The following is a 17,792-nucleotide window of genomic DNA, read 5'->3' on the forward strand; positions in this document are numbered from 1 at the left end:
TGGGCAGCAAACGTCTTCCTTGGACACAAAACCTATGTCCCTGATCTTCATATCCCCATTCTCCCCACCCTGACTCAAGTGTTGGTTTGGGTGTTTGACTTCTAAGAAAAGGTCTACACTGCCTAGTGCGGTGCTGTCCTTAAATCCCAGGTTCGAGTGATTTTCCTGCCCTAGTCTCCCAAAAGCTAAGATGTCACCATGCTTCCATTCACACCTTTTTAAACATGGTCTCATATAGCCCAGGCTGGCCTCCAAGTGGCTATGTAGTTGAGGATGACCTTGAACTTCTGACCCCCCTGCCTCCACTTTGGGAGTGTTAGGATAACAGGCATGCACTACAATATCCAGCTTTTGTAGTTCTGGGGATCAAACCCAGGGCCTTTGTGTATAGGACGCACTCTAGCAACAGGGCTATGTCGTCAGCCCCTTCAGAGTCTGAAGCTGGCTTTTAGACCTAGGGTTCTGTTTCGAAAGAAGGATCTGTATTTACTTATGTGACTACGCTCCTCCCTAGAAATTCTTATCTGAATACGCCTCAGGGAAAAAGCAGCGGCATGTAGAGAGGTACATGCATGAGTAAAAGTCTGGAAATAAAAGGGAACTCAGAGTCTCATTGTTAGTAGCAATAGGCCAAACTGTCTCCTTCAATAAAACCGCTGATATTGAAATTTTAAAAGATTAACCAGGTCATAAAAATATCAAATATGTGCTGGGAAGATAATCCCACACAGTCGCCACAAAATTAGAAACTTCACAAACTCGGGAAAGGTGAAGACGAAGTGGAGATGGAGCAGCACACACTGGACCCAGCAGCCCGTCTAACGGAAGCGACAGCCTGGACGCGAGCGCGGGCCTCTGCGTCCCGTCGTTCCTTCCCCAGCAGCCAGGCTCCAGCTGCGGCAGGGGCCGTGAAGCGGGAGAGGCAGCAGCAGGCATGTGCTTTTTAAAAAGTTGTCTTTCTCTGCAAAGGAGGGGTTACTTCTGGATAAGGCAAGATAACTGTGGTCACGACACAAGCAGCCAGACTCCGATCCACACGGCTCTCGGGAGGAACCTCAGTCCGTCTTCCCCAGTTTTGCGATCAGCTCGTCACAGATTTTCGTCAGTTCTTCAATCTCTTGGTTCTGAAAGACAGAGGAGATGATTTTTGCAGGCCGCCTTGTGTTCTGAGAGAAAAGTCAGTGGCTGGGCCATTCCTAGGTCCCCCCCCTGCCCCCCTGCACCACAGTCCTCAGAGGCAGAAGACCAAATGCGTTCCATCCATCAACGTGTGCTCAGGACACCGCACGGCACTGAGCTGAGGGAGAGGGGAGTCTGCAGCCCATAAACCTCAGCATCTGGGTTCTCTTGTCGAGCGGCTCAGTTACTGACACACAAGTTCATGGATTTCACTTCCGTCTACCAACAGCTTCAGGGCCTGAGATTCCAGAGCCTGAGTCAGGGCCACCAGACACAAGCCATGAGCCAAAGGGCATCAGTGCATGAACGCCCATCTGGCGACACAGTGAGTCAGACACTGAAGGAGGAGAAAGGCCGAACCCCGCTGAGCAGTGAGAAATCCAACTGGTGTCATGGAGACTGGGCATTAAGGAGGGCTTCTCCCATGGTAGTGAGGGATCAGAAGAGGCCCTGGAGCAGCTGCCCTTCCAACCCACCCAGATGTATATGTAACTCCAAGGGGGCAAGCGTGGACACAGATGCCCTGAGGAAGTGGTATGTAGAAGGGAAGAGCATCCTGAGAGGGGGGATTAGGAACAGGATCAAGTATGCACCACCAAGGGTGGGTGGGAGCCAGGGCGGGCTTCAGGCTGGTACCCAACACCTGCCTCCATAAAGCACTCCCAACTCAGCTTGGGCACGCGCCCTCCAAGGTTACCTCAACACCTCGTCTCTCTGCCATCACTGGCATGACCAATGGCAAGCAGCCAGTTCCGAGCCTGGTGACATTATATCTCCGCTTTCAATTTCTCTGCCACAGTTTTTCAGCATCCATTATGTTGGGCCGAGATTTGATGAGTTGGACTATCCTGTCCATTATAGGATGCCTGGCAGCATTTCTGGCCTCTACCCACTTCGGGGCTACTAGCATCTCCCAGTCACAACAGCCAAATTAGTCTCTAGACATGGCCTTGTGTCCCTAGAGGGCATGTCGGCTCTGAAAACTGATGACTTATAGCAACGGAAGAGAAGATGATTCACGTACTATACAAAACCAGAGGGGATGAAAGGCAAGCTTGTGACTAAGTGTCCAAGCCCCTGAACTCCAGCTAAAACACAACCTTTCCCCTGGAATCCTGCCTATGGTTGATGGCTCCCCTTAGCCTTGGTTAACAATGTGACGAGTGTCCTGTGAATCGGCTCATAAAGGAGCTGGCCTGGAGTGTCTGTGTAAAAAGGGCAAGCCACTTTCCTCCAGGTCCATGGCAAGCTAAGTGAGCCACAGAGGAGGAGAGCAGCCAGTGTCTCTGTGTCAACCAGAAGAACCCTCCACGACAGAGCCCTCGCCTACCTTCTGCTGAAGGGCCCGCTCCAGAGACTCCACCCTCATCTGCTCTTTCCGGAGTCCAGCATGGAGAGCCGCACTCTCAGCCTTGGCCTTGGAGCGAACCTGAGCAATCTCTTCGTTGGCTCTGTGATGGAGGGTTGGGTTTGTTTGCAGAAGGAAGAAGAAGCACATGGTCAGCCACGAGGAACAAAGAGACTCAGGGCACTGACTACCGACTTCCACAAAACCCAGACTCCAAAGAACTGAGAGGAAAGCCAAAGAACAAAGTCTTACAAATTTCCATGGTACATCCCGACAGCAGGATCAAACTCAAGGACGGCAATGTATTTGTATTTGTATTGTATTTGTATTTCATGGGAAAATGACATTACCGAATTTTTTTTATGACAATCCTAACTTTAAAGGGTTGGTACAATGGTGGCTGGGTTATTCTGCACACGATCATATCATATGGGAGTCATTCAACAAATGTCCTTCCCACTGAAATGGTGTATAAAGGCAACTCCACATCAAAGCGCCCATGTCAGTCTAACGTTTTTATTAGACTGCAGGGCTAAACACTGCCTTGTTTAGGCTCTCCTAGGTAACAGTTCCAGTTTTTTCCACTGTCAACACTGTTGCCCTAAACACAGAGAAGAGATACTGATGTCTGTGAGTTACAGCCCTCAAGAGTGTCTTTATCAATGAGATGCATTAGTATGTCACTTAGTAAACATCCGGTTAATTGGTAAAAGATGCTAAAACTTCACCAGCAATAAAAGACATACAAAGTAAAATAAGCTTTTTAGGTGGCAGGTGTAGGGGACTGAAGCCAGAATCTCCTGCATGATAAGTGGGTGTTCTATCAAGGTCAAACAGTGCAGTTTATGGTCTTGTCCTAAGAATGCAAAAAGACAGGATCACGTGCCGTGGGAAAGATGGAGGCCATCGTGTGGGGATGAAGAAAACAAATACACATGCCTTAGGCCACAGCAGTTCCATTTTTAGCTCACTTCCCAGAAAGACTCTGCTAATGTAGCTCTTTTCAACAGGGAGAGTGTATGAACCAATGCAAACGTCCATCAGTGAAGAAAAGTTACAGAGCTGGAGAGATGGCCCAGTGGTCCAGAGCCCCGGCTGCTCTGGCAGACGACCCGGGTTCCATCCCCAGCACCCACATGGCGGCTCACAACCAACAGTCACTTCAGTTCCAAGGGACCCAACACTCTCTTCTGGTCTCCATGGGTGTCACCAGGCACGCAAGTGATGCATAGACATGCATGCAGGCAGAACACTCACACACATACAATAAACGTAAGTGAAGCTTTAAAAAAAAAAAAATCCTGCCATTTAATAAAGGGACCAGACTGAGCCATGAGTTCTGACTTGGAAAGTGGCTCTAATATGCTAGTGAGTAAGAAGGGGAATCTGCAGGCCGTTTTGATACAGATCTCAAAGCTACAACGACTAAAGGACACCAAACCATCTGGGGCAGTTTCTAAAAGCACAAGGACAACACAAGGACATGCAGCAAATCCTTGATGAGAAGCCAGAAAGGAGTGGGAAGGAGAGAATCTCTCATTTTCATAAAACACACATACGGTATTGCTTTACAGCTTTAAAAAAATATATAAATAAAAAAGAGGATGGGAGCTGACCATGGTGGCACATGGAAAGGCAGCTGGATCTCTGAGAGTTTGAGTTTATTTGGGAAAGATAAACCAAGGGGGTTAGCATGTGTGTCTGAGGAAAAACACAGAATATCAACACTAATGAGCCAAAGAGGTAAGAAACAGAGGGATGCTGTGTGTGCATATGCACACCTTTTTATACTCTAATGTTTTAACCATGTAGAGAAATAAAACACACCCACACACCCACACAAGCATGCAGGTGCCCTGAAGTCGTAAGCAAGAATGCAGATAGCAAAAGGTGCAAGCATGTTACTTTGCAGACCAAACAGCGTCTGTCCGCCTCCACCTGCAACAGTAAGCAGGTGCAGCGCACATTTACAAGCTCTTACCGGTCCAGTTTTTCCTCGGCGTGAATCTTCAGGGCCTGGTACCGCTGCTCTTCCTGCTTAACTCTAGCTAAGTAATCCTGAGCGCATTTTTTCAAGGCTTCTTCATTCTATTCCAAAGCGAAAATTCAAAACAAACATGTAGTCTCTTTGTTTCTCTTGCCCAGTGTACCCCAAGGGTTGGCTTTTGGGGGTTTTGTTTTGTTTTACGGGAAAGCCTGCTTAATGGAGATGTGTTTAATTCAAAGTCCACAGCAACCTCAAAAGGCTTGTGCAGCCCCCATAAAGAAAGCCTATGGAGGTTCTCCATGTCCTAATTCGCATTGCTACCCAGGGCTTCAACTTCCTAATGCAGCTTCTTTCTCAATCCCTATATTAGATGATTGACCAGCCCCATCTTTAATTAATTATTTATTTTTAGTATTTGGTTTTCTAAGACAGAGCTCATTTTGCAACCCAGCCTGGCTCTGGCTTTGCAATCCTTCTGTCTCAGCTTCCTGAATATGTTAGTTAGGATCACAAGCCTGAAGTCATAAAGCACCTCACGTATAGAAGGCCCTGCGTTAGACCTACCAAGAAAAGAATTCCACAATCCTTCTGACAGTACAACTGAATGATCCCACTCACTTCTCCCGTAGTACACAGCTTGGCCCCTGTTCAGTGAGCTAAGATCTCTTCTACTTTTACTAATATCAAAGGGTGAACGATCAAGAAGAAAGCGCCGGGCTAGCCTCAGCCCCACACAAAAGGCTGCCCATCACTCTGACAGGAGACATGGCGGAAGGCCAGCCTACCTTCTTGAACCCTTCCAGCACGCCTTTCAGGTTTTCGTATCTCCTGAAGAGATCAGAAAGGGACCTTTCGACAGAGTTCAGGTCAGCCAGGGCCTGCTCCTTCTCCATCGTCAGCTGCTGGAAACTCTTCTGAGAGGTCATGCTTGTCCTCTGCTCGTCTTCTGAGAACCACAAGTCAAAGGGGACAAAGTGAATGCAACTCTGGAAAAGGGCATGTGGCCTAGGTGTCCCCACTCTCAGGAACTCACAGTCTAATGGGAGGATACACACTGTGACAAGTGATGGGGTAGTAGCAGGATGCGCGGGGTGGGGACAGAGCTGGTGTTCACAGAGAAGCCTCTCAGAGCAGAGACTGGAGCAGGGACCCAGCAGGGACTGGGGATAGGAGCTGCACAGAGCAGACAGCCAGGGCCAAGGCCAGGCTGGGAAGGCTGGTGGTGCGGACTGTTACAGGAATTCTGTCACCAGCTGGCTAGCCAATTGAACGGAGCGTTTTGGTCCAAGAGGTGGGGCTTTTATTGGGAATGAACAGTGATGGGGGAAAAAAGGCAGAGCGGAGGTGTGTGTGTGTGCATTTGCGTGCGTGTGCATGTGCATGCGTGGTGGGGGCTTTGGTCAGGAACAAGACGCAGGGGAATGTAAGCAGAGGCTGGTGACTTGGTTCAGATTCCCCATCTGTCTTGTGATATTTGTGCATGGATTTTGCTTGATAATAAACGATAAAGTAATCTTATATCATCTGCTATCAGTGGACAGTGGGGAAATCTTCTCAGTACTTAAATGCTGCAAGGCCAGAATAGAGTCATGTAAGAGCCAAGCCTCAGAACAGCAACTAAACAAGTCTGGAAGCTCGGTACTGAAAATCGGTCACTGTTACCCTGTCTACGCGCTCTGTGCTGGGTCTGAAGGAGGGAGATCAGCACCTGCAGCGAGCTACCACATCACACCGGACAAAAGACTCACTAAGTGCAGAGCACAGACCTGCCATGCCTGGCCTCGGGATACTGAGCTAGAAACGCTGAGTTCAAAGCCAGCGTGGACTACACAGTGAGTTCAATGCTGCCCTAGGGTGTCTTTGAAGGGCATTATCTTGCTTCTCTCCGCTCTCTGGTTGGTCACATACTCCCACCAACACCATGTTCTGTCCAAGCATATGGGGCCCAGTGACTCTAGAATGGACTCTCGGAAACTGTGAGCCAAAAGACGCCATTTCTCTTCCGATTATAATCATGTATTTTGGTCCGAGTGGTAAGAAAACATACAGAAACAAGCCATGAGAACAGACAGAATCAGAACCTATAGAAAGGAGAGCCCAGCCCAGAGAACATCGTATTACACAAGCCAGACACAGGAGGACAAAGACTAAACGTTCCCAGAGGCTAAATGAGCTCATCCTATAGGTGTGGAGGGCAGAATGGTGGTCCTGAGACGCTTGGAAAGGTAGGCTGGGACAGAGGGACAGAGGACGGCTGGGGAATGAGTATCAGAAGGCAGAAGAGTACGTTTGAGTGTCCTATAATAAAGAAGGACAGCTTCCACCTACCGGAATTTGTTATATACTTTATAAAGAATTAGAAAGTACACAGGAATTCGAATGTTCCCAAAGAAATGACAAGTGTCGTTTTTTTTTTTTTAGGTCTCTCTATGTAGCCCTGGTTGGCCTAGAACTTGATGTGTAGACCAGGCTGGCCTCGAACTCTCAGAGATCCGCCTGCCTCTGCCTCCTGAGTGCAGGGGTGCTACTCACCTGCCTTGAAATGACAAACGGTTAAGGAAGCGGAAATGCTAGCTGTAACAGCTTAATCATTGGCCACTGTATTCATGTACAGAGTACCACACTGTTCCCCACAATATGTACAATTTTACGGGTCACTTTGAAAAGGCCAGAAAGGGTCTGGGGAGATGGCTGAGCAGTTAAAAGCATGCATTGTTTTTGTCGAGTACCCGCGTTCAGTTCCTAATACCCACATTAGGCAGCTCACAACCATCTGTGACTCCAGTTCCGGATGATCTGAAATCCTCCTGCAGATTCCATGGGCACCTGGTGCATGTAAACTTGTGCAGCGCACTCGTGCACATGCGCACACACACATGTACAAATACATCAATATATCTTTAAAACTACAGAAAGAAAATAAGGCTTCAGAAAGCTAGCCATCTCCTCCAGGAAGAATGTAATGATTAAGTGGGAAGGCACCGAGGGTGATGGGCCCTTCCAGACACAGAATCTGCCAGAGCCTCAGCTTAGACTCCACAGATTCCAAAACTCTAAAAACAAGGGTAAAACTGTAAAAACAAGTGTTTGTCTATTGTTATGGCAATCCAAACAGGCTCAGATAGGTTCTATGGCCCATGCTCACAAAACAAAACAAACAAAAAAATCTTCTTCCTTACCAATCATTTGGGCAATGGTCTTTTCATATTCAGCCACAATTTTCCTAAAAAGAAAAAAAAGTAATGTATTATAATCCTAACACTAAAACTTGTTCTGTGATCGGAAGAAAGCAGTTGAAGTCAGAGGACCACTGTCTGAAACAAATTCATGACCAGATAACAACACGCACATAAACCACATCTTCGCTCTGTCTCCCTTCTTAGGTTTTTCTTATATACATAAGGTTAGTAAAGTTCTGAAACGTTAAATGTTCTTAGCACAAGCTAAAAAGGAAGAAAGGAAATTAAATGAAGAAGGCTTATGTCTTTGGTGCTAGGAATGGAGCCCTAGGCTCCCACAAGCTAAGTATGCGCTCTACCCCTGGGCTACATCCTGAACTCCAAAAGCTTTTGATAATCTCATGTTGAATATACTGGTTAGATTTCAATTGTCAACTCGATACAACCTTGAGTCTCCTGGGAAGAGAGAACCTCAACTGAAGAACTGTCTTGATCACACTGGCCCGTGCCCTCCCGTGATTCTCTTGATTGATGTGGGAGGGCCCAGCCCACTGTGAGCAGCCCATGCCGTCCCTCAGCAGGTGCTCTGGCTCTGCAAGAAAGCGAGCTGGTTGCCGGGCGGTGGTGGCGCACGCCTTTAATCCCAGCACTCGGGAGGCAGAGCCAGGTGGATCTCTGTGAGTTCGAGGCCAGCCTGAGCTACCAAGTGAGTTCCAGGAAAAGGCGCAAAGCTACACAGAGAAACCCTGTCTCGAAAAACCAAAAAAAAAAAAAAAAAAAAGAAAGCGGGCTGAGCAGCTGAGCAAGCCAGTAAGGAGCATGCCTCCTTGGTTCCTGCTTGAGTTCCTGCTCTGACTTTCCCTTCATGATGGCCAAGACCTGAGAGTGTAAGCCGAAACCATTCGCTCTCCCAAGGTGCTTTTGGTCATGGTGTTTTTCACAGCAACAGAAGACCGGCTAGAACATAAGCCTTTTGTAAAAACAACTGTCTTCACTTTTTTCTATTTAAATACTGTAAGACAACCTTTTTAAATTAAAGACGTTCTTCAGAGCCCCTCCTATGAGATCCACTCTGACTTCTGTCTTTCCTGGCCCATCCACCTTTCCAAGCACTGTTCTCCTCTGGTTCAGTTCCAAGTTTGATCTTGTGTCCTCCTCCCACAAATATTTTACTTTTTGGAGATTCTGACGATCATGCCCTCGAGCTGGCCTTTCTCTCAGTGAAGCCTGGTTATTCTGACCGACCCAGGGCTGGGTGATCCTCCCTGCAGCTGCCCCTTCCTGGTGCGTCCACCAAGCTGGACTCTGCACTCAAGGTCCTTATGGTGGCTACTGGACGCTCATTAACAGCAAGGCTGTTCGAAGCCCAGCGCTGGGCCTCCAACCAGGAAGTCCTCCCAAACCACATAACACAGGAGCCACCAATCACAGTGGTCATGTTTAAAATATCTCGTCTGCACTCTGGTGCTCGCTGGGGAGGATTATGCTTTCTCCTCTTCTTTGAGGTTATCTTTAGTAATGTAATGACTCATATAAATTTCTAGACTGGACAGGAAAAAGACAAAAATGTTTCTTTTGGGGGGGGCACAAATCTGAGACAAATGTGTAGCCCTGACTGGTCTGGAACTTGTTGTGGGGCCCAGGCTGGCCTCAAACTGTGGTAGTCCTCTTGCCCCAGTCTCCAGAGTGCTGAGATTGAAACACCACCACAACCACCACCATCATCATGGCTAAAAGATTTCTATTTACTAATCTCAACACCTCCATCATCGAATGTATCAGGAAACTGTATTACTCTTTAATGCAAATGGATATTTTTAAATAGACTTCTGACATTCTTTAAAAAGTTAAGAATTATATGAGTTCTGTTTGCACATGATGTTGTAAATAACCCAAAGAAGCTATGGTATTTGAAAAATAGCTAGTCCATACCAGCTCTGACTTCCTTCTTTTTGGAGATGGGACCTCTCTATGTAGCTCTGGCCATCCTAGACCTTGGTAAGTAAACTAGACTGGCCTCAAGTTCAGAGATCCACTTGCCTCTGCCTCAGTCTCTAGAGTACTAGCATTGAAGGTGTGTGCCACCATGCCCAGACTGCACAGACATTTTTTACCTCAGAGTATGGTGCAAAGAGCAAAGCCCTCACACTGTCAGCCACTGATTTTGTGACAAGATAACATGGCTGACTGAACCCACAGAGCACAAAGGCATCCATGTTCCACCCGGGCACCAGGCTAACCTCATCTCCAAGACTTCTTCTCGGGTCTCTTCATATTTCTTCTTCCATTCATTGGCTTCAATCTCTTTAGTGATTATCTAGATTATAAGAAAGGTCTGTTTTACTTCATCAATCTACTGGAAACTGAAATATAACACATGACCGAGTCTGACACAAGATGATCAATTAACATTTAGGAATACAGTACACTGCAATGTTTGTATATAATGTTCATAAACATCTGGGAAAGCACATTCTCAGCTACACAGGGTGCTGGGATACAGTCACACCAGGTCAGGTGACCAGCACAGTGCCCAGCCAGTGTAAGGTGAGGTGACCAGCACAGTGCCCAGCCAGCACCAGGTCAGGTGATCAGCACAGCTCCCTCACATTTAAATGGTACTTGCAACTCTTCTGAATTTTTTGTCTTTATTTTAAGAGAGAGTGCATCCATGTCAGCTTTGAACTTGTGATCCTCCTGCCTCAGCCACCCACGTGCGGAAAAAATGCACTACTACATTCCTGTCTGTAGTGGTGTCTCAGCACTCGATAAGAGTGGAGTCAGAATGAAGGGGCTCAGGGTGCATCCCACTGTGTGATCCATCAGTACAGGCAGATCCTGCTATTCGGACCAGAACCCCATTTCCTATCTGAGACATTCTTGATTCTCAATTCTGTTCGCCCTGCACAGGGCTTGAACGGGCGCCCAGAGCCCTCTTCTCACTAAATGCCTCGGGCTCTCCCTTCTTCCTAATTGGTACATCTTCTGGTTTTGTGCGTATATGAGGGGTCTCAAGAATATAGAGATGGGGGCTGGGGAGATGAGGCGGCTCAGTGGTTAGGAGCACTGGCTGCTCTTCCAGAGGTCCCAGGTTCAAATCCCAGCACACACATGGCAGCTAACAACCACCTGTAACTCTAGTTCCAGGGGATGTGACACCCTCACACCATCACACGTGCAGCCAAAACACCAATGAACATTTTATATATATATATGAACATACATATATATATGGGGAGAGAGAGAGAGAGAGAGAGAGAGAGAGAGAGAGAGAGAGGGAGGAGTGGAAGGATGGCTCAGAGGTTAAGACCACTGGCTGCTCTTGCAGAGGACCTGAGTTCAGTTCCCAGCACCCACATGGCAGCTCACAACTGCCTGTAACTCCAGCTTGAGGGATCAGGTGCTCCTTTGGAATACACATAAAAATAAAAGAATGCAGGGGCTACCCTGTGTGCTTCCACTGACCAGACACAGCTTTCCTTCAGTCACCTCAGTGTACACAGTCTTACCAACACCCCAGTGCATCACCTCGCTGAACACCAGCACCAACACCCAAGTCTACAGAAACCCCTTTATGGGAGCCACACGAGCTACAGAGAACAGGAACCTGCAGGCTAAGGTGAGGCAAGTCAGCAGAGATGGGGCCTTCTGCACACAGAAAGAGACCTTTACCTCTTCTCTGATCAACGTGAGCACGGCGGTCTTGTCTGCTTCGCTGAGGCAGATCCCATCCAGGGGGCTCTCACTCCCACAGGCCACCGACACGGGGGCCTTTTCTGAAGAGGACTCCAGCGCTCCCTGAGGGACAGAATTTGCATTTAACATGGTCAGCCTCTAGCTTAACCCTGAATATCCCTCAACAACTTCCTCACCACAAAACAGATCAAATTCTTTTAAAATGTGCTTGCAGAAGAACCAGGAGAAAAGGGTAGCTTTAAACAAGCAATCTAGTTATAATACTAACTAAAGGAAGAGGTTCTAATGACTACTGGGGTTGGCTTATATTGGAGGGATGGAAAACATAAGAAAGCTTTCTTCTCATGAGAAGGAAAAGAGTGTAAATGCCAAGTGGTCAGTTACCAGAGAAAAGAAACACGTCTCAATATCTCATTTTTTTGTGGCATTTTCTGGGGATATGTCCTATGCAAATAATTTTTCAACAACAGTGAGAACCCTTCCAATCATATATGGATGCTGTGTATGTCTGTTTAACCATTTTGGCAAAGTTTCTAACATGTATTACTGCTGTTGGAGGTTTTTGCTCTTTTGGGGGCCCACCGCCCAGCTCCCAAATAAATCACTCATGGAGGCTTATTCTTAATTATGAATGTCCAGTCTTAGCTTGGCTTAGTTTCTTGCCAGCTTTCCTTATCTTAAATTATCCAGTCTACCTTTTGCCTCTGGGCTTTTCCAGTTCTTTTCCTCTGTAAATCTCACTCTTACTCCATGGCTTGCTGGTTGTGTAGCTGGGGGCTGGCCCCAGGAATCCTCCTCCTCCTCTGGCTGCTAGATCTAGATCCCCTTCTCCCAGTTTTCTCCTTCTATTTATCCTCTCTGCCAGTCCCGCCTATCCTTTCTCCTGCCTTGTTATTGGCTGCTCAGCTCTTTATCAACCATCAGGTGTTTTAGGCAGGCACAGTAACACAGCGTTAAACAAATGCAACATAACATAAGCATAAGTAACACACCTTAAAATATTCTACCACCTATTACCAACTTCCATGCCTAGGCGGGCAGACGTGGCGAATCTATCTGACCTTTGACCTTTGCCTGACTCAGGATGGCTAAGGACTTCAGCTTGGGTGATGATCTCAAGCACACACCCACATTAACCCTTGCACAAAGGGGCCAGATACAACATAAAACCTGTGGGTAGGTGAATTCTGAGAACAGAGAGGTTAATGAGCAGTTCAGTTTGCAGTCGAGTCTGGAATTCCTTCTCAGCGGCCTCTGGCCTTCTGGTACACTAGTTTACTTCCAGGACAGCTAAAGTTCTAAAGAGCCATGTTTGGTTGGTATGTTGGTGTTCCCAAAAGCATTTTATTTTTCAAAGCAATTTCCTCAAACCTAGGAAAGTGAGGTTTTTGTGTATGTGTGACCTAACAACCAAAATGGCAGCCAAAGTGACCTGGAAACACTCTCAACCTCCAAGTGCGTGTGAGTGTAGCTATTCAAATACAATTCTCCTGAGGTGATCAGGGCAGGAATTCACGCTGTGGCCCATTTTAGTTACCCTTTCCTGTCCTCTAGGACTGGAGTTTGACGGCACTTCGCCCTCGTTATTAACAACCAGTGTAAAGCCTTCAGACCTGCCCTCAGAGAGGACTGGCAAGTCTCTTGTAGGACTGCACCAGAACCTAGTACATGTCTAATACAATGCTCGAATTCAGCCAGAGATGATAGTTCAGTCAGTCAAGTGTCTGCCTCCTCAGCACGAGGACCCAGAACCCACGTAAGAACGCTGGTTGTAGTGGTACACGCTTGTCCAAGCAGGAGCAGCTCTGGGACCCACGGGCCAACCAGCTGAGCTTATTTGGCAAGCAGCAGGCCACAGAAAGAGCCTGTCTCAAATAACAAGGTGGCCCAGCCCCTGATGAATGACATATACAGTACTCTTCTGGCCTCCACATGAACCCTTCCCCACATAGACACAGACCCCATACACACAGGAAGACACATGCACAAAACACATACACACAACTCCACACACAGGAAGACACATGCACAAAACAGATACGCACAACTCCACACACAGGAAGACACATGCACAAAACAGATACACACAACTCCACACACAGGAAGACATATGCCCAAAGACCTCAACCAACCAATCGCACCCTTCTAAAAAGGGTCCAGCTTTACTAAACTGCACTAGACTTCTTCCAACACCTTGAGGAGCAGCAAAGCTCTATCTACCGTCCTGATCACAATCTGCAGTCAGCAGGGACGCCATGGAGGAGGAGGCCCTTGCCTGGGAGCACCAGCAGTAACCGGTCTGTGCCACGATGACTGCTTGTCCCATTTGTCCCCAAGTCCCCGCCACTGCTCTACTAGAGGTCTGCTCGGAAAAGCCCGAAGAATTCAACTTTTAACAAGTTTTAAGACTTCTTTAAAAAATAAATAAATAGCCGGGTGGTGGTGGCGCACGCCTTTAATCCCAGCAAGCACTCGAGAGGCAGAGCCAGGTGCATCTCTGTGAGTTCGAGGCCAGCCTGGTCTCCAAAGCGAATTCCAGGAAAGGCACAAAGCTACACAGGGAAACCCTGTCTCGAAAAACCATAAATAAATAAATAAATAAATAAATAAATAAATAAATAAATAAATAGCTGAGTCCTAAGTGGAAAACGCTGCCGAGTGACGGACTTAATCCTCACAACGTAATAACAGGTGGCCTTGGTCACCACTTGGTACCAGGCAGGGGTCTACACCAGACACTCAACACAGGCAGGCTTAGAGATAAACATAGATCATACATTTACGACTCCTTTCCTTTCTGTAGTGCTGGGGATGGACCCAAGGTTTTGCCCAGGCTAGGCAGTCTTCTACCTCTAAGTTATGCCCTCAGTCTTCAACTGAGAGTTCTCCCCATAAGGTTAACATCACAAGGAGTGGGGACTAATTCACACTAAGTTTATACGGCCTTGCTTTTAAGAGGTCACGACAAACGCGCCAGTCTTCCCCAGCTGGCTTCTCTCCATCCGTTTTTTTCCCCCCTTTCCTATCAGAATGCCACCTGATCCCCTGGAGCCCCTCACCCTGTCATTCCTTTTGTCCCTCACCACTCTCCCCGAGGCAGCCAGGCACCGCTGGGAGTCCCAACCCGTCACTTCAAGGGCTGAGTGAGGCACCTGACTACATCAGACAGATGAAGGCCCTCTCCATTCGATAACTGTAGCCTGAAGAGCCTAAGAAGTGCTCCTGTCATGCTGGGGAAACTTTCAAAGGAACTGGCTTCCTAAGCTATCCAGCCGAGCTGTTCTGTAACTCAAGAGTCTTCCTCTCACAGGTATGGACAGCAGGAATGAGGAAACGGAGGCTTCAGCCCTGCCCCAGCTGTGGTTGCTTTGGGCTCCATGACCTAAGACACCAGGAAGCCAAGGATGCCATCGGTTTCTAAGCAAAGACGGTTTCTGTCTGGAAACCAGTCGCTAATGAGTGAGACCCTGTGAGAGGCCGTGCTTCTCATTCCTCCTGTGCCCGGGTGCTCTGCCTTCCCACTTCCTGCCATGCAGAAGCTCTTCCTCCAGCAGTGCAAGAGGGTAGGCAGCTCCGTTCTCTAGGCAAATACCGTGGGCCGTGGCTCAGTCCTGAGTACTGAGAAAATCTGCACACATACCAAAACCTCCAGGAAATTATCAGGGGGAAACCACATGAAGAGAGACAATTGTGCATCGCTTTATGAATACACAAACACATGTGTTACACCATATTGTACATCGGTCAAAACTTGACATGTTCTTGTGCTTGGTTTTGCACTCTCACGTGTGTGGAAAGTGACCTCTACTTTTGAGCTACATCCTGAGTCCTTTTAAACTCTATTTGGGGCAGGGTGTTACTAAGTTGCTTGGGCTAGCCTTTAACTCTCCTGATCTTCCAGTTTCAGCCTCTGAGTGCTGGGATTACAGGCATGTTTCACGCGTTAAGTTTAAAGTAGATGAAAGTTTACTATACTCGTGTGCTTTCTACTACTCTCGTGTGCTTTCATCTACTTTAAACTACAGTAGTTCGCTCACACTTTGCCTACTCAACCACCACCTGTGTCCTGAGGACCCTCATAACCTAACTCAGAGTTGGCATGAGCTCACGTTAGATACTACTGCCTACAGGACACATGGATTGGGAGATGGGTTCCTCAGAGCCACAGATCTATAAAAACCACACAGTTCCACTCTTCCCTCTGCCTGGGTCCTGAGTAATCCCTCCATTCAACAATGTTATAGGAATAAGCACGGGGTACAGCAGCCCACAGGAAAGCCATGGTCCCTACCTTCACCAACCTTACGGTGTTACAGAGAAGGCAGGGGGGCAAACACATGATTCAAAGACAGGTTCACAGAGATCAAAGAAACTCCACACAGGCAGGCTAGCACCCAATGTGGGAGGGAGGGAAGACACTGCACCCTTCCTGTCCACCACAGCGAATCTGAACCTATCCTAAGAGAAGGAAAGACACTGCAAAGCCATGAGAAACAAGGCCAGCTTGGGGTTTAAAATACAGAAATCCATTACCCCGAAAGCTAGGCGTGACGGTGCATCCCAGCAGCGACACATTCAGGCGAAGACACAGCATTGCTAGTTTCAGGCTAGCCTGGGCTACCTAGAGAGACCTTGTCTCTAAAAGCACATATAGCGATATGCACATGCACAAATATGTATTATACTTTCATTATACACCTTTAAAGCTATGGTGTATCACCAAGTCTAGAAACTGGGAGACTAGTTAAAAATCTGCTGTCATCTTTTAAAAGACTGGTAGGGGCTACGGGCTCAAGAAGAGAAGGTAAATTTTCCCTGAATTCTGAACACAGAAACCAGTGACCCTGCCTGTGAGAGAGGAGGGAACAACACAGGTTCAAGGCTCAGACAACGCAGTGGACAGCGGCGTCATTTGGTAAGGAGGCTCCTCTGGTCGCTCTGACAGTTGCGGCTGCAGGAGCAGAACTGGGAGTTGACCTCGCCAATGTCGTTCTGGTTATGATCCACACTGCAGCCACCATGCTTGTCACTGAAGCCCAAACAGCACCGCTGGGTGATTTCTCTCCACCCCCCTCCCCTCCTCTGAAGGCTGCTCCCCACTCAATTCCACAACCCTACTAGGAACTCCAAACCTCCTAGCAGGGTGTCTGTGGCCCCGACGGGTTAGTCCTTGCTGGCCATATGCAACTGCATGGGATTATTCACAATTGTTGTAAAATGTATGCTTTTTTTTCTCACTTCCTCTTCCTTTGCACAAACCAACTGTCCTACCTGGATTGCAGACGACCTCATCTGCCAAGAATCTTTCCTTCTCTAACACTTACTCAAATGGAGGAACCTGATAGATGCCATCTAAACGCAAGTGGCCATGACTAACTCCACTGTTGTAGAATATTGTTTTAAGGTGTGTTACTTTTGTTTCTGGTGCATTTGTTTAACTCTGTGAAGCTGTGTTACTGTGCCTGTCTAAAATACCTGATGGTCTAATAAAGAGCTGAACGGCCAATAGCAAGGCAGGAGAAAGGATAGGTGGGGCTGGCAGGCAGTCAGAATATAGAGAAGGAGAAATCTGGGGGAAAAAGAAGTAGTCAGAGAAGGAGGAGGACTCCTGGAGCCAGCCACCCACCTACACAGCAAGCCATGGAGTAAGAGTAAGATTTACACAAGTAAGAGAATGGAGAAGCTCAGAGGCAAAAGGCAGATGGGATAATTTAAGGAAAGCTGCAAGAAACCGGCCAAGCTAAAGCTGAGCATTTATAAGTAATAAGTTTCCATGTGTGATTTATTTGGGAGCTGGATGGTGGGCCCCCCAAAAGAGAAAAAAAAAAACACTCCACCAAGAAAGGGACACATGGACACAAACATTGTCACTTCTGTTCTATCTGTACAAAAAGCAGATAAACTTAGCTTAATCATGAAGAAACACTAGAGGACCACAAACTGAAAATGTTCTATAAATAACGGCCAGGGGCTGGGGAGAGGGTTCAGCCAGCAAGTGCTTGTCATTCTGTAAGCAAGAAGACTGGAGTCTGGCTGACCAGAGCCCAAGGAAAAGCCAGGTGGGCAGGGCAGCTCAGGACTGTGACTCTAGACTTGGGAGGTGGAGACAGGGAATTCTCAGAGCAAGCTGGCTAGCCAGACTAACCAACCATATCTGTGAGTTCTAAGTTTAACTGGTGGAGTCTGTCTCTAAAGAATAAGGGGGTAAAATGATGGATGAAAACTCCTCTTATCAGCCAGGCGGTGGTGGCGCACACCTTTAATCCCAGCACTCAGGAGACAGAGGCAGGTGGATCTCTGAGTTCAAGCCCAGTTTGGTCTACAATGCAAGTTCCAGGACAGCCAGAGCTACACAGAGAAACCCTGCCTAGAAAATAAATAAATAAATAGAAGAAAAGAAAAT

General features: G+C 47.5%; 1 protein-coding gene across 5 annotated transcripts in view; it reads right to left on the reverse strand.

Moving 5' to 3' along the window:
- Positions 1-638: 638 nt before the first annotated feature.
- Tacc1 (transforming acidic coiled-coil containing protein 1) overlaps positions 639-17,792 on the reverse strand; it is a 91,310-nt gene continuing 74,156 nt past the window's right edge. For all 5 annotated transcript variants that reach the window (XM_052751867.1, XM_052751863.1, XM_052751865.1 and 2 more), the window contains 7 exons: positions 11,366-11,491; positions 9,934-10,010; positions 7,694-7,737; positions 5,300-5,460; positions 4,509-4,615; positions 2,510-2,630; positions 639-1,124 (listed from right to left, as the gene is read on the reverse strand). In XM_052751867.1, coding sequence (XP_052607827.1) covers positions 1,056-1,124; positions 2,510-2,630; positions 4,509-4,615; positions 5,300-5,460; positions 7,694-7,737; positions 9,934-10,010; positions 11,366-11,491 — 705 coding nt within the window. In that variant the 3' untranslated portion in view covers positions 639-1,055. The remainder of the gene's footprint in view (positions 1,125-2,509; positions 2,631-4,508; positions 4,616-5,299; positions 5,461-7,693; positions 7,738-9,933; positions 10,011-11,365; positions 11,492-17,792) is intronic.

Source organism: Peromyscus californicus, unplaced genomic scaffold, assembly GCF_007827085.1.
Source record: "Peromyscus californicus insignis strain IS unplaced genomic scaffold, ASM782708v3 Scaffold_23__1_contigs__length_62951481, whole genome shotgun sequence".
In the NCBI taxonomy this organism is placed as follows: domain Eukaryota; kingdom Metazoa; phylum Chordata; class Mammalia; order Rodentia; family Cricetidae; genus Peromyscus; species Peromyscus californicus.